A 17,958-nucleotide genomic window follows, 5' to 3' on the forward strand; every position below is an offset into this window, starting at 1 on the left:
GCACTAATGAGCCTAATAAAGAGGTTTAGTCTAGAGTGGCTGTTAATCTATATAACTAACTTTGGGAGGAGAAAGGTTTGGTGTTGATAAAGTATTTCCTTAGTCAATTACTACTGGCTCCAATGCAAGGCATTTACAGTAAACATTGGAAGTCTGCAAGGCATCTGTTCTATTCACAGTGGAAGAAGGAACTTTGTTCCATTAATATCTTTTAAAACATGCAATAACTAATTCATGCTGGCAGTTCAAGTCCTATCATCAACCTTCATTATTTGACCAACTGAGTTCAAAGACAGAAGTAGAATTTTAAGAAATACTGAAAGTTTGAAGTACACAAATTATAATCAAAAAGTTTCTACAAAGTATAAAAACTGTAGCTATAAACTACATATTTTATCATTATTTTAAGAGTACATACAAGATAAAGGTTAAATTGCATGTATGAAACTAAATATGATGTCAGATTCAGTTTTAGTGAAATTACACATTATATAGGATATGCTGTGTGTTATATATAATAATATGTACTGGAATTTTAACATTTGACTTTACTAGAAATTTAGTGGGACTTTGCCTAAGGCAAGTTTTTAATAGCAATAATAAAAAAATACTTAATGGTACTTAGGGTAAATCATGTGTGGTCATCATGTTTAAAAAAAGTAATACCAAACATCTGTGCTAGATTTCCACATGATAAAACTACTATATTACCTAAAGTTCTCCCAAACTTGTGGAGAAAAATGTTTATTTAAAAACCTGGAAAAGATACATGATAACCAATTTACAAAATATAAGACAGGCCTCTCACATTTTGTGATAGGAATGTATGTTTAGTGATTTTCATAATATTTAATTCTGAATGCCAACCAAACCATAATAAGACTTCATATGACTTCAAACACATTTTAAACTTTTAAAATGCTTAATTTAAAAGGGACACTGCAATGACTAACAAGATCTTTTTTCTTATGTGTGTATATTTGCAAGGACCATGTAGTTCATTATACTGTATGTGATTTTCCTCTTCAAGCAAATGCTTCAGTGCTCTCACCTCTTAAAAATATCAGTACAATCCACATAACACTGAAAAACCCTAACAAAATGAACATGTGTGTACAATTAGGGCAAACAGTTACAGACAAGGGTTCAGTTTTAAGCTGTTGAAATATGATCATGAGTAAAGAAGTTCTAAAAATCACAGAAAATAACTGTGTCCTTTCAAAAAGCTGCTCTTTAAAACTAGATTCAAAATTCAATATAATGCTTTGGGTTATTTATGTAAACTTTTTTGTTCAAAGAATGACACTAGACTGTGAAATAGCATTTCATTCAATGTATGTTATAGAATAGATGCAGACACCTCAGGAGTATATAAATCTGTTTTTTCCTTTCTCAGAAAGAAATATATTAAATATATTTAAGTTTCTTAAAAGATGGAATATAAATGAAACCCCTCTTTAAAAAAATCATATCAGACACATACAACTATTAAAAAATGAGCTAACTACATCAACGTTTTTCCATTTCTGTGATAGGATAGCAGGATTTCAAGTTCAGTCTAGCTAGCTTTTTTCACCTTCTACAAACCTCAGTAGGCCTCACTCCACTTTTATTTACCTCTCTATAAATCTTCCATTCCTAGGGGTAAGTCTTCCTAACATGATCCAGAATAACCCTCTCCATTTAGCCTTGAGTCCTGTTACTTGTGATCTAAAAGTTGCAATTTTCATGTATTCCAACACTGAGGCTTTTCCAATCTCATTCCAGGGAATACATCACCGGAGTAAACATGATATTACTGCAAGGTTACTTCTTCGCTGCTATACTAGTTAGTGCAACTGTAACAGCAAACACAATAGAGAGAGTGAAATGGGTCCAGGATTGTGAAGCACCAAGAGTTAAATATCTCACAAGACTGATTCCAATCAATTAATAATAGGAAAAGAAGAAAAGAAGAATTTTTACTTGTTAGTGTTATTCCTGCTTGTTGGACGTACTGTTTGTATGTCTCTCTCCTACATTCTCATCTCCACAAAGGTCATTGAAATGGAAAGAAGGGAGTGCATAGGACATATACTTTCATAATACCAATGACAGCAGGAGCAGAAGCACACAAACAGGAGGCTTCTATCATTACTTTAATTGCTGCTTAATCTCTGAGCCTGTCCTTTCTAAAGGAAGAATTTGACCTTTTAGCTGTACTCAGGGATAAAGACCTATCACTAGTCTCCTCAGATTGCCTCTACTAATGATGGTGTCAGCAAAATGCAAGAGCACTAAAATAGCTAAAAGCAACTTTTCATAAGAGGAACACTTCTTGCCTTCTCTTTGTTATGCTTTTCAATTGAAAATAAAACTGCTCATCTTCAACAGAAAACAAAAACAGGAGACTTAAAGGACATAGGCGAAAAAGTGAGAGAGAGATTCAAACCTTGGCACCAAGAATTCAGTGAAGCTTATCATTTGCATTTATAAAGACTCTTAAATAGGTTCTCAATGCACTTGAGAAACATGAATAATAGAAGATTCACAACAGACTTAGAAGGTAGGGAAATATCGTCATTTTACAGATGGTGAAACGCCTTCCTAACATGGCCCACAATGACTTTCTCCACTTGGCCTTAACTTCTGCTACTGGTGATCTAAAAGCTGCAGTTTTCATGTGTAAGGGAAAATTGAGCAGGCCCAAACTTTGACCAAAGTAACTTTGATTAAAATAACTGTGTACGAGGGGCACGAGGAGAGAGAGAATGAAAAATGCCAGTCTTGCAAAATGTAATTTTAATTGCTAGAAGCCTTAACTGCAAAAGTACAACCTGATAACAAGCAGGAAAGCTTGTTGCTTTTGTATTTCTAAAAAGGAGCTGTTTTTCTGTTTAAAAGGATATTACGAATGAAAAGTGTGTTTGACTAAATGTGGTTTTAAGCTATATAAGCTTCTGTGTCCCTTTGTTAGACAGACCAGCTAGGCTAGCTGTGTCTTCCTGTAATAAAGTGGGCCTCAGGCTGTTCCGATCCAGCCATAACATGTGGTTAATTTTCCACCACTACTCTTGGTGCCATGACTCGGATCCACAGCACATCACCAGACTGCGGACTGTTCCCCACTGAACCCAGGGCCCATCTGAAAGGTAGACTTTTTAATTCTCCTTTTTGGGTTTTCGGTGGAGGACTGTCGTTAGACTCTGCAGCTGGGTAAGTTGCATGCTGGATCCAGATCCTTTGCTGCCAGACAAACCTCATGCCCTTCTTGTTCTGGTTGCCCCGGGAAGAGCCACACGTGGGGGTGGGTTCAAGTCCCATCCGGATCACCACATATATGGCTGGGTAGAACTCTGGTTGTGTGTGCCACAGTGTGAGTAAGGGTCACAGGAAGACACCCAGAGCTCTTTGCAAAGTCCACAAGCTCGTGACTAGAGATGTCTCTAATGCAAGCCCTGTGACTACAACTAGTAGGTTCAAAAAGAGGGCCCTGACTGAGGTAGACTCCTCTGGATTGCTTCACCAGCAAGGGGTCTGCCTGGGTCTAGGATTGTGTTATCCTATCCTTTACCATCTTTGGACGATCTGTTTCAGCACCCTCTTTCCTCCCCCCATCTCTGGTCCCAACCTGAAGGTAGTTCATGAGCCACTGACTGGTCTGATGATCACCTCGCCTGAAGCAACAGAGTAAGCGGCGCTATTCTCTCTGAGAACGCTCAGCTGACACTCTTTGCTGAAGGGGACTGTAGGAAAGTCATGGACATCCTAAACAAACCTTCCCTGTGTGAAAGGCCCAAGGGTGAGCGGCCAGGCTCTAGGGGTCGGAGGAGGCAAGTGGTCTTCGCTTCACCAGGAAACCCAGATACGTACTGGGGGACAAAGATTCCAAGGTGATTCCCGCTTCGCCAGGTGCTGGGAAAAATGAGGGCCGGTGGATCAAAAGGGATCACCGTTCTGCCAAAAGGCACACCCAGTTTCTATATGTAGAGGAATTATAGTCTTCTCACTTGCAAGTTTCTGTAGAAATGGAATTGGTATACCAGAGATGATCCAAAATTACAATTTCCCCCAGAAAGACGTTTCAATCTTGACAAGATTGTGCACCCCAGGGGCGCACTTCTTGCCAACAAAGTAGGGCAAGGTCAGTTTGATGCATATTTTAATTGGTATGAAGAAACAGAAAAACAGCGCCATGAATCTCAAAGGAGAAGTCTCAAGGACTCTCAGAAGAAACTTAAAACACCATTAAAGGAGACAAAAGAGAAATTGGGTTTTCCAAGCCCCTGCTGGCCAACAGATATCTCTCTACCCTTCAAGGCCTTTTTGGGGTACCCCCTCAGCTCCATCTGAAGATCCTATAAACTTGTATTTAAACTGCAGTAGGGATGGGCAATATTCCTAATCCCCACCTCATCTCTTCACTTCTGACCATTTCTATCAGTCCTCTGTTTGACCATCATGCTTTCCTCCTCAGTCCTTGTTCGCCAGTTAACTTTTGGGGAAGAGACTTGCTGTGTAAGTTAAATTGTACAATCTATTGTACCCCAGACAGTGTGTATTTGGGCATGCCTGGTCCCAGTCCCAATAAGGCCCTGGCAATGTTACAGGCAGACGCTCCAAAGAGGGAGACCGACCCCAGTCCTTCCTCGTTGAAACAGGTTCCCCCCCACACTTGTGGGCTGATCATGCCAACCAGGTTGGGTACATTGGGTCTGCCCAACCAGGTGAAGTTCACCTGAACCCCAGCAAGACCCCTGCCCAAGGTGCTGCAGTATCCTCTATCAAAACAGGCCAAGAAAGGAATTTAACCAGTAATCACCTCCTTAATTCAGCAAGGAGTCATTATTCCTACGGTCAGTGAGTGTAACTTCCCCATTTTACCATGCTGTTAATGCTGCTGAGCAGACAGAGTGCCCTCCCCAGAGAGTGAGACACCTTTCTTTAGCTTATGAGCTGCTAGCAGGCAGGCTGCCCACCGCCCCCCCAGCATATGTGATTGGAAGATCGGTGGGCAGTGGGCAGTCTAAGAGTTCCCCCCTCACAACGGGAGGACGCCCCTGCATATAATATGTGCATTCTGTCCAGGTGGCAAGCCTCAAAGGGAATGATTTGGGTGACCCTTGTGAGTGATATTGTTAAGAAAAGGGACCAGGAGGGGTGGGAGTTGGTTGAAAAGCCCACTCTCCTTGCTAAATTGGTAGTGAAACAATGCTGTGCCCATGGAAAGGAATAATGCAGCGAGGAAAAAAGGATCAGGCCCAGACAAGCAAGCAACAACAGTTAAAGGACATTGAAAGAAACAGAGTGAAAGTTAACTCTGTAGTTACTGGAGGGAATTAAGCAGTGAAACTTTTTACAAATGTTAAAAGAAGGTGTTATGAAAAGAAACATTCTTGGGTTTTTTTGCAGCCATCCTTTGGGAAAAGGGCCCATTTCTCCGGAGGAATGTCTGTAAATAATCCAGGCAAGAGGTTATTTAAGTGGAATCATTTAACTATGAACAAGTTAGTCAAATTTGCTAAAAAATACTCCTGATGTGTACAATCTTTGTTTTATAAGTTTGAAATGAATTGGTGTTGTTCTGAGGTTGTAAAACTGAGAAATACTTTTGCCAGACAAATGAAACTAGTGTTGTTTAATTTTGGTATTTAGCATTTAATCCTTAAGGTGACTTAATGCTTTACAAGATTTACATTGTTTTAAATAAAGACCAAAAGTTGTGGCTGCAGCAGGGCAGTCAAAGCAAAGAGAACGGGAAAAGATTTTAAATCTGTTTTGGTAACAAATAGCAGGTAAAAGCTGTAGTCAGTGCCCTACACTAAGCTTTAAGGTGGTTCTGTGTAATCAATGGTCACTTTGCCAAAGGGGAGCCAAAATGGGTTGTTGTTTTCCTTTTCAAATCAATGTGTGTTTGAAAGCAGGAGTTAAAAGTTAGAAGTTAATTGTGTCCTTTTGAGACAGAGTCTCTAAGTAGCTGATAACTCTGAATCCAAAAGCAAGCCAAGAATGTCTGTGGGTACGTCTACACTACGGGATTATTCCGATTTTACATAAACCGGTTTTATAAAACAGATTGTATAAAGTCGAGTGCATGCGGCCACACTAAGCACATTAATTCGGCGGTGTGCGTCCATGATCCGAGGCTAGCGTCAATTTCTGGAGCATTGCACTGTGGGTAGCTATTCCATAGCTATCCCATAGTTCCCGCAGTCTCCCCCTCCCCTTAAGAGTTCTGGGTTGAGAGCCCAATGGCTGATGGGGCAAAAATCATTGTCGTGGGTGGCTCTGGATAAATGTCGTCAGTCATTCCTTCCTCCGGGAAAGCAACGGCAGACAATCATTTCGCACCCTTTTTCCCTGGATTGCCCTGGCAGACGCCATAGCACGGCAATCATGGAGCCAGTTCAGCCTTTTTTCTTTTTATTATTATTATTTTTTTTTTACAGTCACAGTATGTGTACTGGATGCCGCGGACAGAGGCGATAGTCCAGCGCTACACAGCAGCATTCATTTGCTTTTGCATGATAGCAGAGACGGTTACCAGTCATTCTGTACCCTCTGCTGCCAGTGTAAATTGGCAATGAGATGATGGTTATCTGTCTTTCTGTACTGTCCACTGCTATCATGGATGCCCCTGGCTGAGATCAGCCGGGGGCACAAAAGCAAAACTGGGAATGACTCCCTGAGTCAATCCCTCCTTTATGGTTTCTAAAAATAGAGTCAGTCCTGCCTAGAATATGGGGCAAGTGTACTAGAGAACCAGTGTATCAGAGAGCACAGCTGCTCCGTGTCAGATCCCGCAGAAATGATGAGCTACATGCCATTCACGGGGGCGTGCACTTTCAACAACCCCACCTGTTGCTTCCCTTCTCCCCCAACCTTCCTGGGCTACCGTGGCAGTGTCCCCCCCATTTGTGTCATGAAGTTATAAAGAAGGCAGGAATAAGAAACAGTGACTTGTTAGTGAGATAAAATGAGGAGGAGGCAGTCTCCAGGTGCTATGACAGTCCAGGCAGGGCATTAAGCGGTGCGGAGGAGAGGAGCCCAGCATCCCGCTGCTATGATAGTCCAGGCAGTACAGAATCTTTTCTTTACACAGGAAAAGGGGGAGGCTGATGGAGCTCAGCCCCCAGTTGCTATGATGAGGACGGTTACCAGCCATTCTGTCCCATCTACTGGGAATGACCAGGAATCATTCCTATTTTTACCCAGGCGCCCCCGGCCGACTTCACCTGAGGCAAGCCAGGAGCACTCACGGGCTGATGGTGACAACGGATATCAGTCATATTGTACCGTTTGCCACCAGGGAGGGGAGGGGAGGGGAGCGGATACTGCTCTTCACTCCTGCAGCATCGCATCTACCAGCAGCATTCAGTAGACATAGGGTGACATTGAAAGAAGTCAAGAAACGCTTTCTTTCCTTTTTCTTTCATGTGGGGGGGAGTAAATTGACGAACTATTCCCTGAACCACCCCGGACAATGTGTTTGAACCTACAGGCATTGGGAGCTCAGCCAAGAATGCAAATACTTTTCGGAGACTGCTGGGGACTGTGGGATAGCTGGAGTCCTCAAGTACCCCCTATCTCCCTCCATGAGCGTCCATTTGAGTCTCTGGCTTCCCGTTACGCTTGTCACGCAGCACTGTGTAGCCTGTAGATTTTTTTTTCAAACACTTTGGCATTTCATCTTCTGTAATGGAGCTCTGATAGAACAGATTTGTCTCCCCATACAGCAATCAGATCCAGTATCTCCCGTACAGTCCATGCTGGAGCTCTTTTTGGATTTGGGACTGCATGGCCACCCATGCTGATCAGAGCTCCACGCTGGGCAAACAGGAAATGAAAATCAACATTTCGCGGGGCTTTTCCTGTTTACCTGGCCACTGCATCCGAGTTCAGATTGCTGTCCAGAGCGGTTACAGTGGTGCACTGTGAGATACCACCCGGAGGCCAATACCGTCGAATTGCGGCCACACTAACCCTAATCCGATATGGTAATACCGATTTTAGCGCTACTCCTCTCGTTGGGGAGGAGTACAGAAACCGATTTAAAGAGCCCTTTATATTGATATAAAGAGCCTCGTAGTGTGGACGGGTACAGCGTTAAATCGGTTTAACGCTGCTAAAATTGGTTTAAACGCGTAGTGTAGACCAGGCCTGTGTTAATGTAAATCACCTAAATGATAAAGATAGAAGCCATTGAAACCTGACCTACCTATAAAAAAATACAGGAAAATATGGGAAGTAATTCCTCAGTTTTGTCTGCAATCAACAAGGGTATTTGTTAAAAAAAAAAAAATTAAGCAATAATCTGCCAACCCCAAGGGGGTAAAAAAATATGCTTTTTTTTTTTTTTTTTGGAAAAGCAAACAGGAAAAGCTAATACCAACCAAAACGCTGAAAAATGTTCCTGAAGTGTTCCTGAATACACTTTGCATCCTGATTGCCTTTGGCGCGTCCCAGGCGGCCGCTTGGTTGCGCTCAAGGTGCTCTGGCGCTGCTTTGCTCGGGTGCAACATGGAGCGGAGTGCATGGGCAAAGGGCAAATGATTGCTGTAGTTAGATGAGACTAGTTTGTACCAGATTTTTTCTCCTGTGGCCCAGCAATACTGCCAACAGTGTGTAATCTGTGAGCAACATAATATTGGTGAAGCTGTCAAGGTAAGGCAGACAGTACATCCCCCCTTCCCGGGGACCTTTTGTAAATATTCAGATTGATTTTATTTAAATGTCTAAATGTTGTAAATATAAGTGTGTTAGTTTTAGTTAATGTATTTTCCAACTGGGTTAAGGCCTTTCCCTGTAAAAAGGCAGATGCCAAGACTGTTGTAAAACTTTTGACTTAAGGATTTTGTACCACGATTTAGCAAACCTTTGAGTAGGAACAGTGATTGTGGACCTAATTTTACTGTATAAATTATAACAAGTTATGTGCAGCTTTACAGATCCAACACAACCTCCACTGCCCCCACCACCTGCAGTCTGCCGGGACAGTGAAACGCCAAAATGGGATTTTTTTAAAATAAACTGGCCAAGATCTGTACTGAGACAAAATTTAAAGTGGCCAAATACCCTCCCATTAGTATTAATGACTATGAGGGCCACTCCCAGTTAAAAGACTGGACTCAGCCCTCATGAGATTCTAACAGGGCACCTGATACAACTACCGGCTGCACCCCACTGACCCTAGCTCAGATGGACAGTCATTTAATAAATAACACAATGCTTAATTATTGCCAGGCACTGGCAATGAAATGTGTTAGATCTTTTATACACAGATTCTTACCCATATATATAGCTTCAGGTCCTTTCAATACAATGACCAAGAGAGCTCCTGCTTCTTCCAAATCTCTTAGCCTTGTGTGGGAAGCAAATTATCTACCTATCCTGCTACTTATAGTCCTACTGTGCCTTGCTATAGAGACCTACAATTTAATAAATCCCAAAAATCTCAGCTTCCAGCATTCTTTTGGTCTGAACTGGGATCAAGTCAGAGCTACACCTGAACTTTATTTTAAGAGGCAGCACACAGATTATAAAAAGGGAGAATTATCTGGTTGAGTTAAGAGAAGAGAATTTCAAAAGGTTCAAGAAAGTATGTATATTTTTAGGATTTTACAGAGACAACCGGTTTTTATCCTTTATTTTACTGGCGCTCAGTGAACCTTAAAATATAAGCAGGCTAGATTCAGATAAGATCTCAAAGGTTTGGGTGTTTATGCCTAATTAAATTTTGGGGACATAAAACACCCAACTGAAAATTGTTTGTATTTTAAGAACCAACAATGGAGTGTATCAGAAGAAAAAAAGAGAACTGAAAATTAATTCTCATCAGTTACAAATGTAATACTGAGGCTGATAAGGTCTTGGATTTCACTTATTTTGTCCAAGTTTTTCCCACACCCAAATTAAGTAAGTTGGTCACCTTGACTTAATGATATTTTTCAACACTAACATTTTAGTGGCAATTACAGTGTCAAGATATGAAAGGGATTCAAAATGGAAAACTGCATAAAACAGATATTGTATTTACCAGTATCATTGTAAGACATCGACTGAATGATTTTTACATATCTGGGTCCAAAGTCCTCCTTCAGCTATCTACAAAGTTGGACAGGAGAGATCTGTATCAGCAGTCAATGTCTAAAACTGTAATGAGTATGATTTTATCTTCTTTTTAAAGAAGATACCAGTTTTAATTATTGTTATGCTGGAGTCTGGATAGCTCTCAGAGAGTGTTTTTTTGATTAATGGGTAGTTTCATGATAGCCATCCATTCAGCCTAGAGAGTACAACACAGATGCTTCACTCTAGCAGACTATGAGACAAATTCACTGCTGATGCAAGCAGGTGCAATTCCTTTAATATCCCATTGACTTCAGATCCTACTAATGGATAACTTTTCTTTTTAGTGGGAGTTTTGCCTGAGAAAGGTCTTCAGGGTACAGGCTTTATGACCCACAATGCCTAGAGAACAAAACTTTACTGTTCCTCCCTGAAAAGGCAGGGTATTGTAAAGAAAGAAATAAAAATGGACTAGAAAAAAAAGAACAAGTGTTGTGAGATTTCCAGTACTTCTCAAATGGGTCAAATACCACCAGAATAGAGATGTCCTTAATATTTCATCTAAGACTAGTAACTTCAGAGTCATACAAAGATTTACAAATTAACACACTTCTTTGAACTGCAGAATTGAGTTCAGCTTGGTTTCAGGGCTGGTGAAAACTAGAGTCATTTCTTTTTACAAACAAACTGATTTGTCCATATCTCCTTGTGACAGGAAAGCTGCTAGGCTGTAGAAGTTAGAAAGAAAAAAGAAAATGTAAGGAATGCTTTAAAAATATTTTTTCCTGCTGTTCTCTCCCAGTACTGAAGAAACTGTAAACATAAACAATTACTCCATGACAAGGACAAATAAGTACTTCTGATCAGAAACTATGTGTACTCCTTAATGAATTTAGATGAGTGGCTCCAACCTTTCTGGATAAATGTACCATTTTGCCACTCTAAGGCCAGGTCTACACTATGCATTTATACCAAATTTAGCAGCGTTAAACTGATTAAACCCTGCACCCATCCACACGAGGCCCTTTATATCAATATAAAGGGCTCTTTAAACCAGTTTCTGTACTCCTCCCCGACTAGAGGAGTAGCACTGAAATCGGTATTGCCATGTTGGATTAGGGTTAGTGTGGCCGCAAATCGACGGTATTGGCCTCCGGGCGGTATCCCACAGTGTACCATTGTGACCACTCTGGAAAGCAATCAGTACTCGGATGCACTGGCCAAGCAGACAGGAAAAGCCTCACGAACTTTTGAATTTCATTTCTTGTTTGCCCAGCGTGGAGCTATGATCAGCACGGGTGACCATGCAGTCCCAAATCCAAAAAGAGCTCCAGCATGGACCGTACGGGAGATACTGGATCTGATCGCTGTACAGGGAGACAAATCTGTTCTATCAGAGCTCCGTTACAGAAGACGAAATGACAAAGCATTTGAAAAAATCTCCAAGGCTATGATAGACAGAGGCCACAGCAGTAACTCAGCACAGTGCTGCATGACAAGCGTAACAGAAAGCCAAAGAATCAAATGGAGGCTCATGGAGGGAGGGAGTGGGGATTGAGGACTCCAGCTATCCCACAGTCCCCGAAAAGCATTTTCATTCTTGGCTGAGCTCCGAAAGCCTGTAGAGTCAAAAACATTGTCCCAGGTGGTTCAGGGTATATCTCGTCAATTTACCACCCCTCCCCCCGCCGTGAAAGAAAAGGCAAAAAAAATCTTTTCTTGCCATTTTTCAATGTCACCATATGTCTACTGCATGCTGCTGGTAGACGTGGTGCTGCAGCACTCAACAGCAGCATCCCCTCCCCTTCCTTTCCTGATGGCAGACGGTACAAAATGGTGGAAAACCGTCATCATCCCGTGAGTGCTCCTGGCTGGCCTCGGTGAGATCGGCCGGGGCGCCTGGGTAAAAATGGGAATGACTCCCTGTCATTCCTGGCAGATGGTGCAAAATGCTGGGTAACCGTCCTCATCATAGCAGCTGGAGCCTGAGCTCCATCAGCCCCCCTCCCCCACCTTTCGTGTCTAAAGAAAAGATTCTGTACTCCCTGGACTATCATAGCAGCTAGAGGCTGCCTCCCCCTCATTTTATCTTGCTAAAAAATCAGTGTTTCTTATTCCTGCATTCTTTATTACTTCATCACACAAATGGAGGGACATTGCCACGGTAGCCCAGGAGGGGTGTGGGAGGAGGGAAGCAACAGGTGGGGTTGTTGCAGGAGCACCCCCTAGAATGGAATGCAGCTCATCATTTCTGTGGGATCTCTGGGGCTCTACCCGGAGCGGCTGTGCTCTCTGGCTCTCTAGTAGACTTGCCCCATATTCTAGGCAGGACTGACTCTATTTTTAGACAAAACATAAAGAAGGGAATGACCCAGGGAGTCATTCCCATTTTTGTCCATGCGCCCCCGGCTGACCTCAGCGAGGCCAGCCAGGAGCACCCATGACAGCAGCAGACGGTACAAAATGATTGATAACCGTCAATAGGGATGGTAACCATCTCTGGTACCTTGCAAAGGCAAATGAATGCAGCTGTGTAGCACTGCAGTACCGCATCTGTCAGCAGCATCCAGTACATATACGATGATAGTGACAAAAGGCAACACAGGCTCCAAGGTTGCCATGCTATGGCATCTGCCAGGGCAATCCAGGGAAAAAGGGTGTGAAATGATTGTCTGCCGTTGCTTTCACGGAGGAAGGATTGAGTGATGACATTTACCCAGAATCACCCGCGACACTGTTTTTGCACTGTTTTTTCTGGGATCTCAACCCAGAATTTCAATGGGCGGGGGAGACTGCAGGAACTATGGGATAGCTATGGAATAACTACCCACAGTGCAATGCTCCAGAAATCGACACTGGCCTCGGTACATGGACGCACACCACCAAATTAATGTGCTTAGTGTGGCCGCGTGCACTTGACTTTATACAATCTGTTTTACAAAACCAGTTTATGTAAAATTGGAATAATCCCATAGCGTAGACATACCCTAAGTGTATGTCTACATCTACAATTTTGCAGCGCTGGTTGTTACAGCTGTATTAGTACAGCTGTATAGGGCCAGCGCTGCAGAGTGGTCACACTTACAGCAACCAGCGCTGCAAGTGGTGTTAGATGTGGCCACACTGCAGCGCTGTTGGGCGGCTTCAAGGGGGGTTAGGGGAACGCGAGAGCAAACCGCGGGGAAGCAGGTCTCCTTCCCCGCGGTTTGCTCCAGTGTTCCCCGAACACCCCCCCCAAGCAGGTCTCCTTACCCACGGTGTGCTGTCGCATTCCCTGAACCCCCGTGCAAGCAGGTCTCCTTCCCCACGGTTTGCTCCAGTGTTCCCCGAACACACACCCCCCAGCAGGTCTCCTTCCCCGCGGTGTGCTGTCGCGTTCCCCGAACCCCCGTGCAAGCAGGTCTCCTTCCCAGCGGTTTGCTCCGGTGTTTTTTGAACCCCCCTGCAAGCAGATCTCCTTCCCCGCGGTGTGCTGTCGCGTTCCCCGAACCCCCCTGCAAACCGCGGGGAAGGAGATCTGCTTGCACGGGGGTTAGGGGAACGAGAGAGCAAACCGCGGGAAGGAGACCTGCTTCCCCGCGGTTTGCTCTCGCGTTCCCCGAACCCCGCTGCAAACCGCGGGGAAGGAGACCTGCTTGATTACCAGAGAGGCTTCCTCTGCTATGCTGGGATACCTGTTTATTCCACGGAGGTCAAGAAAAACGCTGGTGAGTGTTTACACCTGATGACCAGCGCTGGATCCTCTACACCCGAGTTTCAACGGGTGTACGGCCAGCGCTGCAAACAGGGAGTTGCAGCGCTGGTGATGCCCTGCAGATGTGTACACCTCCTAAGTTGCAGCGCTATAACTCCCTCATCAGCGCTGCAACTTTGTGGTGTAGACAAGGCCTAAGACATTTGCTGTACCAGCCAGTTCCCACCACCTCGCATTCAACATGCAATGCTATGATCTGCCACAGATCTTTGGCTGATTCAACCCCCAGTCTTACATCAGAAGCAGAAACCTGCATGTGTCAATGCCAAGAACAAGACAGTCAAAGAGAAAAAAAAATGCTTGCACCATTTTACTCCATTTTTGTCAACTCTTCCTAATTTAATTTTCAATATCAGTAGCTATTCATTCTCTCCTCAATAGCTGCATAAGTTTGACTTTTCAAAGGAAATTTATCTTGGTGGTTAAAGGGACACTATCAAAGTGGGAAAACCCAAAATGTGATCTAATTTATTTTCTTATACCTGTTTCCAGAGTCCACGTAATTCCTTATGTTTATGTGTTTGTGGATTGGAAGAATTTGAAATTAAATGTTTCAATATCTCTTTTGAGTTAAGAAAGTCAAAAAGAAAATAGATTCCAGTTTCAAGTTTCAAAGTAGTATAAAATATATTTTCAAAATTAGGAAAATGTACTTATATCTGAAAAGATTTAAGAGGAAGGTGCTTTTCTTACCTCTCTAAGATGTATGTTTTCCTTCTCCTTCTGGTCTAAAATCACTTCTAAATGATTAACCTGCGATTCAGCCTCAGCCATCCTTCGAGCTCTTTCGTTGTCATCTTCCATTCCTTTGGATGGCAAACCTTTACTTTGCAACATTTCTAGAAGCTTTTTTATTGATTCATCTCTGGCATTTAGTGTTTGCTTTTGTGTTTCAATTCTCAACTCCATTTCTTCTAGAGTTTTTCTCAAGAGAAAGAGCTCTTTAGCCTGTCTATCATGTTCTGCCTGAAGTCTTCGAAAATTCTCCTCTGTAAGCTCAATAGTAAAATGCTCAGTTCCTCGGTTTCCACTTTCTTGTTGAAGAAGATGATTAAGGTCTCTCTGAGTTCGAAGCTCATCTTGAAGTGCCTGGATGGTCAGCTGCAAATGCTATAATACAAAAAAAAAAAGTTAAATGAAGGATCTAAATGTAGTTTTTCTTCTGTTAAACTATTGGTAGGTAAAGGTACAAAAGTTAATAGACTCAGTGATGATTCTACCAAGTGGCCATATAAAAATGTCAAATGCATCTATGACAAAATACTTGTAATGAAGGTTTTCAACTGCTACTGGAAAAATATAAAACATAGATGGAAACACAAACACAAAATAGTGTCAGTTACAGGTAAAATTAATGCTTAATAAACCTAGGCAGTGAAGAGAAAGTGAACTGTTGCAAAAATCTCAAAGTGACACAATCACTAGCACACTTTGTGCCTATAAAGCTTGAAGACACAGTATTCCTTGTTTTCTAAGTTGTTTCATACACTAGAAGTAATTCTGCCTTCCACTTTTTTCCAATGGTACAGCTCATTCTATAATGCAAATCATTGTCATCACAATAAAAATTAATAGCTTTATTCTCAAAAATAAATAAATAAACAAACAACTTTAGTAAACAGGATTACTGCATCTCAAACAAACAAAAATAGAACAAATGATAAGCAATACTGAATTCTGCAAAACAAACTGACTGCAAAAAGAGGACAAACCTTTGTTCTCCTGGCATCCAAAAACTGAACAGCATGGTAAATGAAAAAATGAAGCAAAATCAACATAAAGAAAGGTCAAATGCAAGCAAAGAATATTCAACAGAAAGAACTGAATTCAACATAAAGTACTTTCAACAGAAAAAAATCATTTTATTGTGTTATACAGTATAGCACTGACAACTTTATAAGAATTTAAACATATCATTCTAAATCTATGACATACTCTAGCCACGGGATATATTACAAATGGATTTATTCATGTTCTAAAAGTTGTAATTCCATCACTGAATAAAGACAACTTGTTTCCTTCTAGATTACCATATATTTCTACACTGTAGATTGTCCTTAAATATTTTGTACCTCCCATACTCTGCCTGAATAAAGTGGTTTTCTATTCACTGATAGCCAAACCTTGCAGTCCTTACTGAAGGCAGTAGGAGATTTGCCTAAATGAAGACTAGATTTGGCCACAAATAATTGTCCCAAATTATTATAGTTTATGGTATAACTTCAGATTATATTGTTATTTGCAGTTTTCACAGCAGTTAATAATTCCCTTATATTCATGAAATTGTCTAAACAATGTACTAAACTTCATAAACATATAAACTTTCAGATAGTCATATTGTCCAAAACAAAAGCTTTTCAATCTCAGCAAGCATATCAGTGAGATTCTGATAATTTGGAAACATGGCACCATATATTTTAATCCTAATGCACTTTCTGAAGCTCCTTAACTTCTCTTATAAAATCACTGATAAGTAGGGCTGTCGATTAATCGCAGTTAACTCACATGATAAACTCAAAAAAAATCGTGATTAATTGCAGTTTTAATCACACTGTTAAACAACATAATACCAATTGAAATTTATTAAAAATATTGTGGATGTTTTTCAACATTTTAAATTATATTGATTTCAATTATAACACAGAATACAAAGTGCACAGTGCTCGCTTTATATTATTTTTACTACAAATATTTGCACTGTAAATGATAAAATAAATAGTATTTTTCAATTTACCTTGTACAAGCACTGTAGTGCAATCCCTTTATCATGAAAGCGCAACTTACAAATGTAGATTTTTTTTTGTTACATAACTGCACTCAAAACCAAAACAATGTAAAACTTTACAGCCTACAAGTCCACTCAGTCCTACTTCTTGGTCAGCCAAGCAATAAGACAAACAAATTTGTTTACATTTACGGGAGAAAATGATGGCCACTTCTTATTTAGTATGTCACCTGAAAGTGAAAGCAGCAAAGAGTCCTGTGGCACCTTATAGACTAACAGACGTATTGGAGCATGAGCTTTCGTGGATGAATACCCACTTTGTCAGATGCATGTAGTGGAAATTTCCAGAGGCAGGTATGAATATGCAAGCAAGAATCAGGCTAGAGATAAGGAGGTTAGTTCAATCAGGGAGGATGAGGCCCTCTTCTAGCAGTTGAGGGGGTAGGGAAGGTGGACTCCAGCTCCGGGCTCTGGTGTGGGGCTGGGAAGGAGGGATTTCGGGTACAGGAGGGTGCTCTGGGCTGGGACCAAGGGCTTTGGAGGGGATCAGAGCTAGGGCAGGGAGGTGGGGCACTCGAGGGGTTCAGGGATGCTGGCTCTGGGTGGCACTTAGCTCAAGCAGCTCCTGGAAGCAGTGGCATGCCCCCTCCCCCCCCGGCTCCTACACAGAGGCGAGACCAGACAGCTCTGCGTGCTGTCCTGTCTGCAGGCACTACCCCACAGCTCCCATTGGCTATGGTTCCTGGCCAATGGGAGCTGCAGAACTGGCGCTTGGGGTGGGGGCAGAGTGCAGAGCCCCCCCGCAGCTGCCCCTACATGTAGGAGCCGGAGAGGGGGCATGTCACTGCTTCTGGGAGCTACGTGGAGCCATGGCAGGCAAGAAGCCTGCCTGAGCCCTGCTGTGCCGCCACCCGGAATTTTAACAGCCCAATCAGCAGTGCTGACCGGAGCTGCCAGGTTCCCTTTTCGATTGGGAGGTCCAGTCAAAAGCCAGACACCTGGCAACCCTCTCACATGGCACTTTTGTTGCCGGCATTGCAAGGTATTTAAACCCTGTATAAGCCAAACATTTGTTTGCCCCATCACACTTTGGCCACCATTACAGAGGACATGCTTCCATGCTGATGATGCTCATTTAAAAAAACATTGCATTAATTAAATTTATGACTGAACTCCGTGGGGGAGAATTGTATGCCTCCTGCTCTGTTTTACCCTCATTCTGCCATATATGTCATGTTTAGCAGTCTCAGATGATGACCCAGCACATGTTGTTCCTTTTAAGAACACTTTCACTGCAGATTTGACAAAAAACAAAGGTACCAATGTGAGATTTCTAAAAATAGCTACAGCACAAGACCCAAGATTTAAGAATCAGAAGTGCCTTCTAAAATCTGAGAGGGATGAAGTGTGGCACACGATTTCAGAAGTTTTT

The 17,958-nt window shown here is 42.3% G+C and overlaps 1 protein-coding gene across 5 annotated transcripts in view; it reads right to left on the bottom strand.

The window, feature by feature from the left end:
* ERC2 (ELKS/RAB6-interacting/CAST family member 2) overlaps nucleotides 1–17,958 on the bottom strand; it is an 840,807-nt gene that overhangs the window by 697,745 nt on the left and 125,104 nt on the right. For all 5 annotated transcript variants that reach the window (XM_030570319.1, XM_030570317.1, XM_030570316.1 and 2 more), the window contains exon 3: nucleotides 14,495–14,911. In XM_030570319.1, coding sequence (XP_030426179.1) covers nucleotides 14,495–14,911 — 417 coding nt within the window. The remainder of the gene's footprint in view (nucleotides 1–14,494; nucleotides 14,912–17,958) is intronic.

This window comes from Gopherus evgoodei, chromosome 7, assembly GCF_007399415.2.
Source record: "Gopherus evgoodei ecotype Sinaloan lineage chromosome 7, rGopEvg1_v1.p, whole genome shotgun sequence".
Classification (NCBI taxonomy): Eukaryota; Metazoa; Chordata; order Testudines; family Testudinidae; genus Gopherus; species Gopherus evgoodei.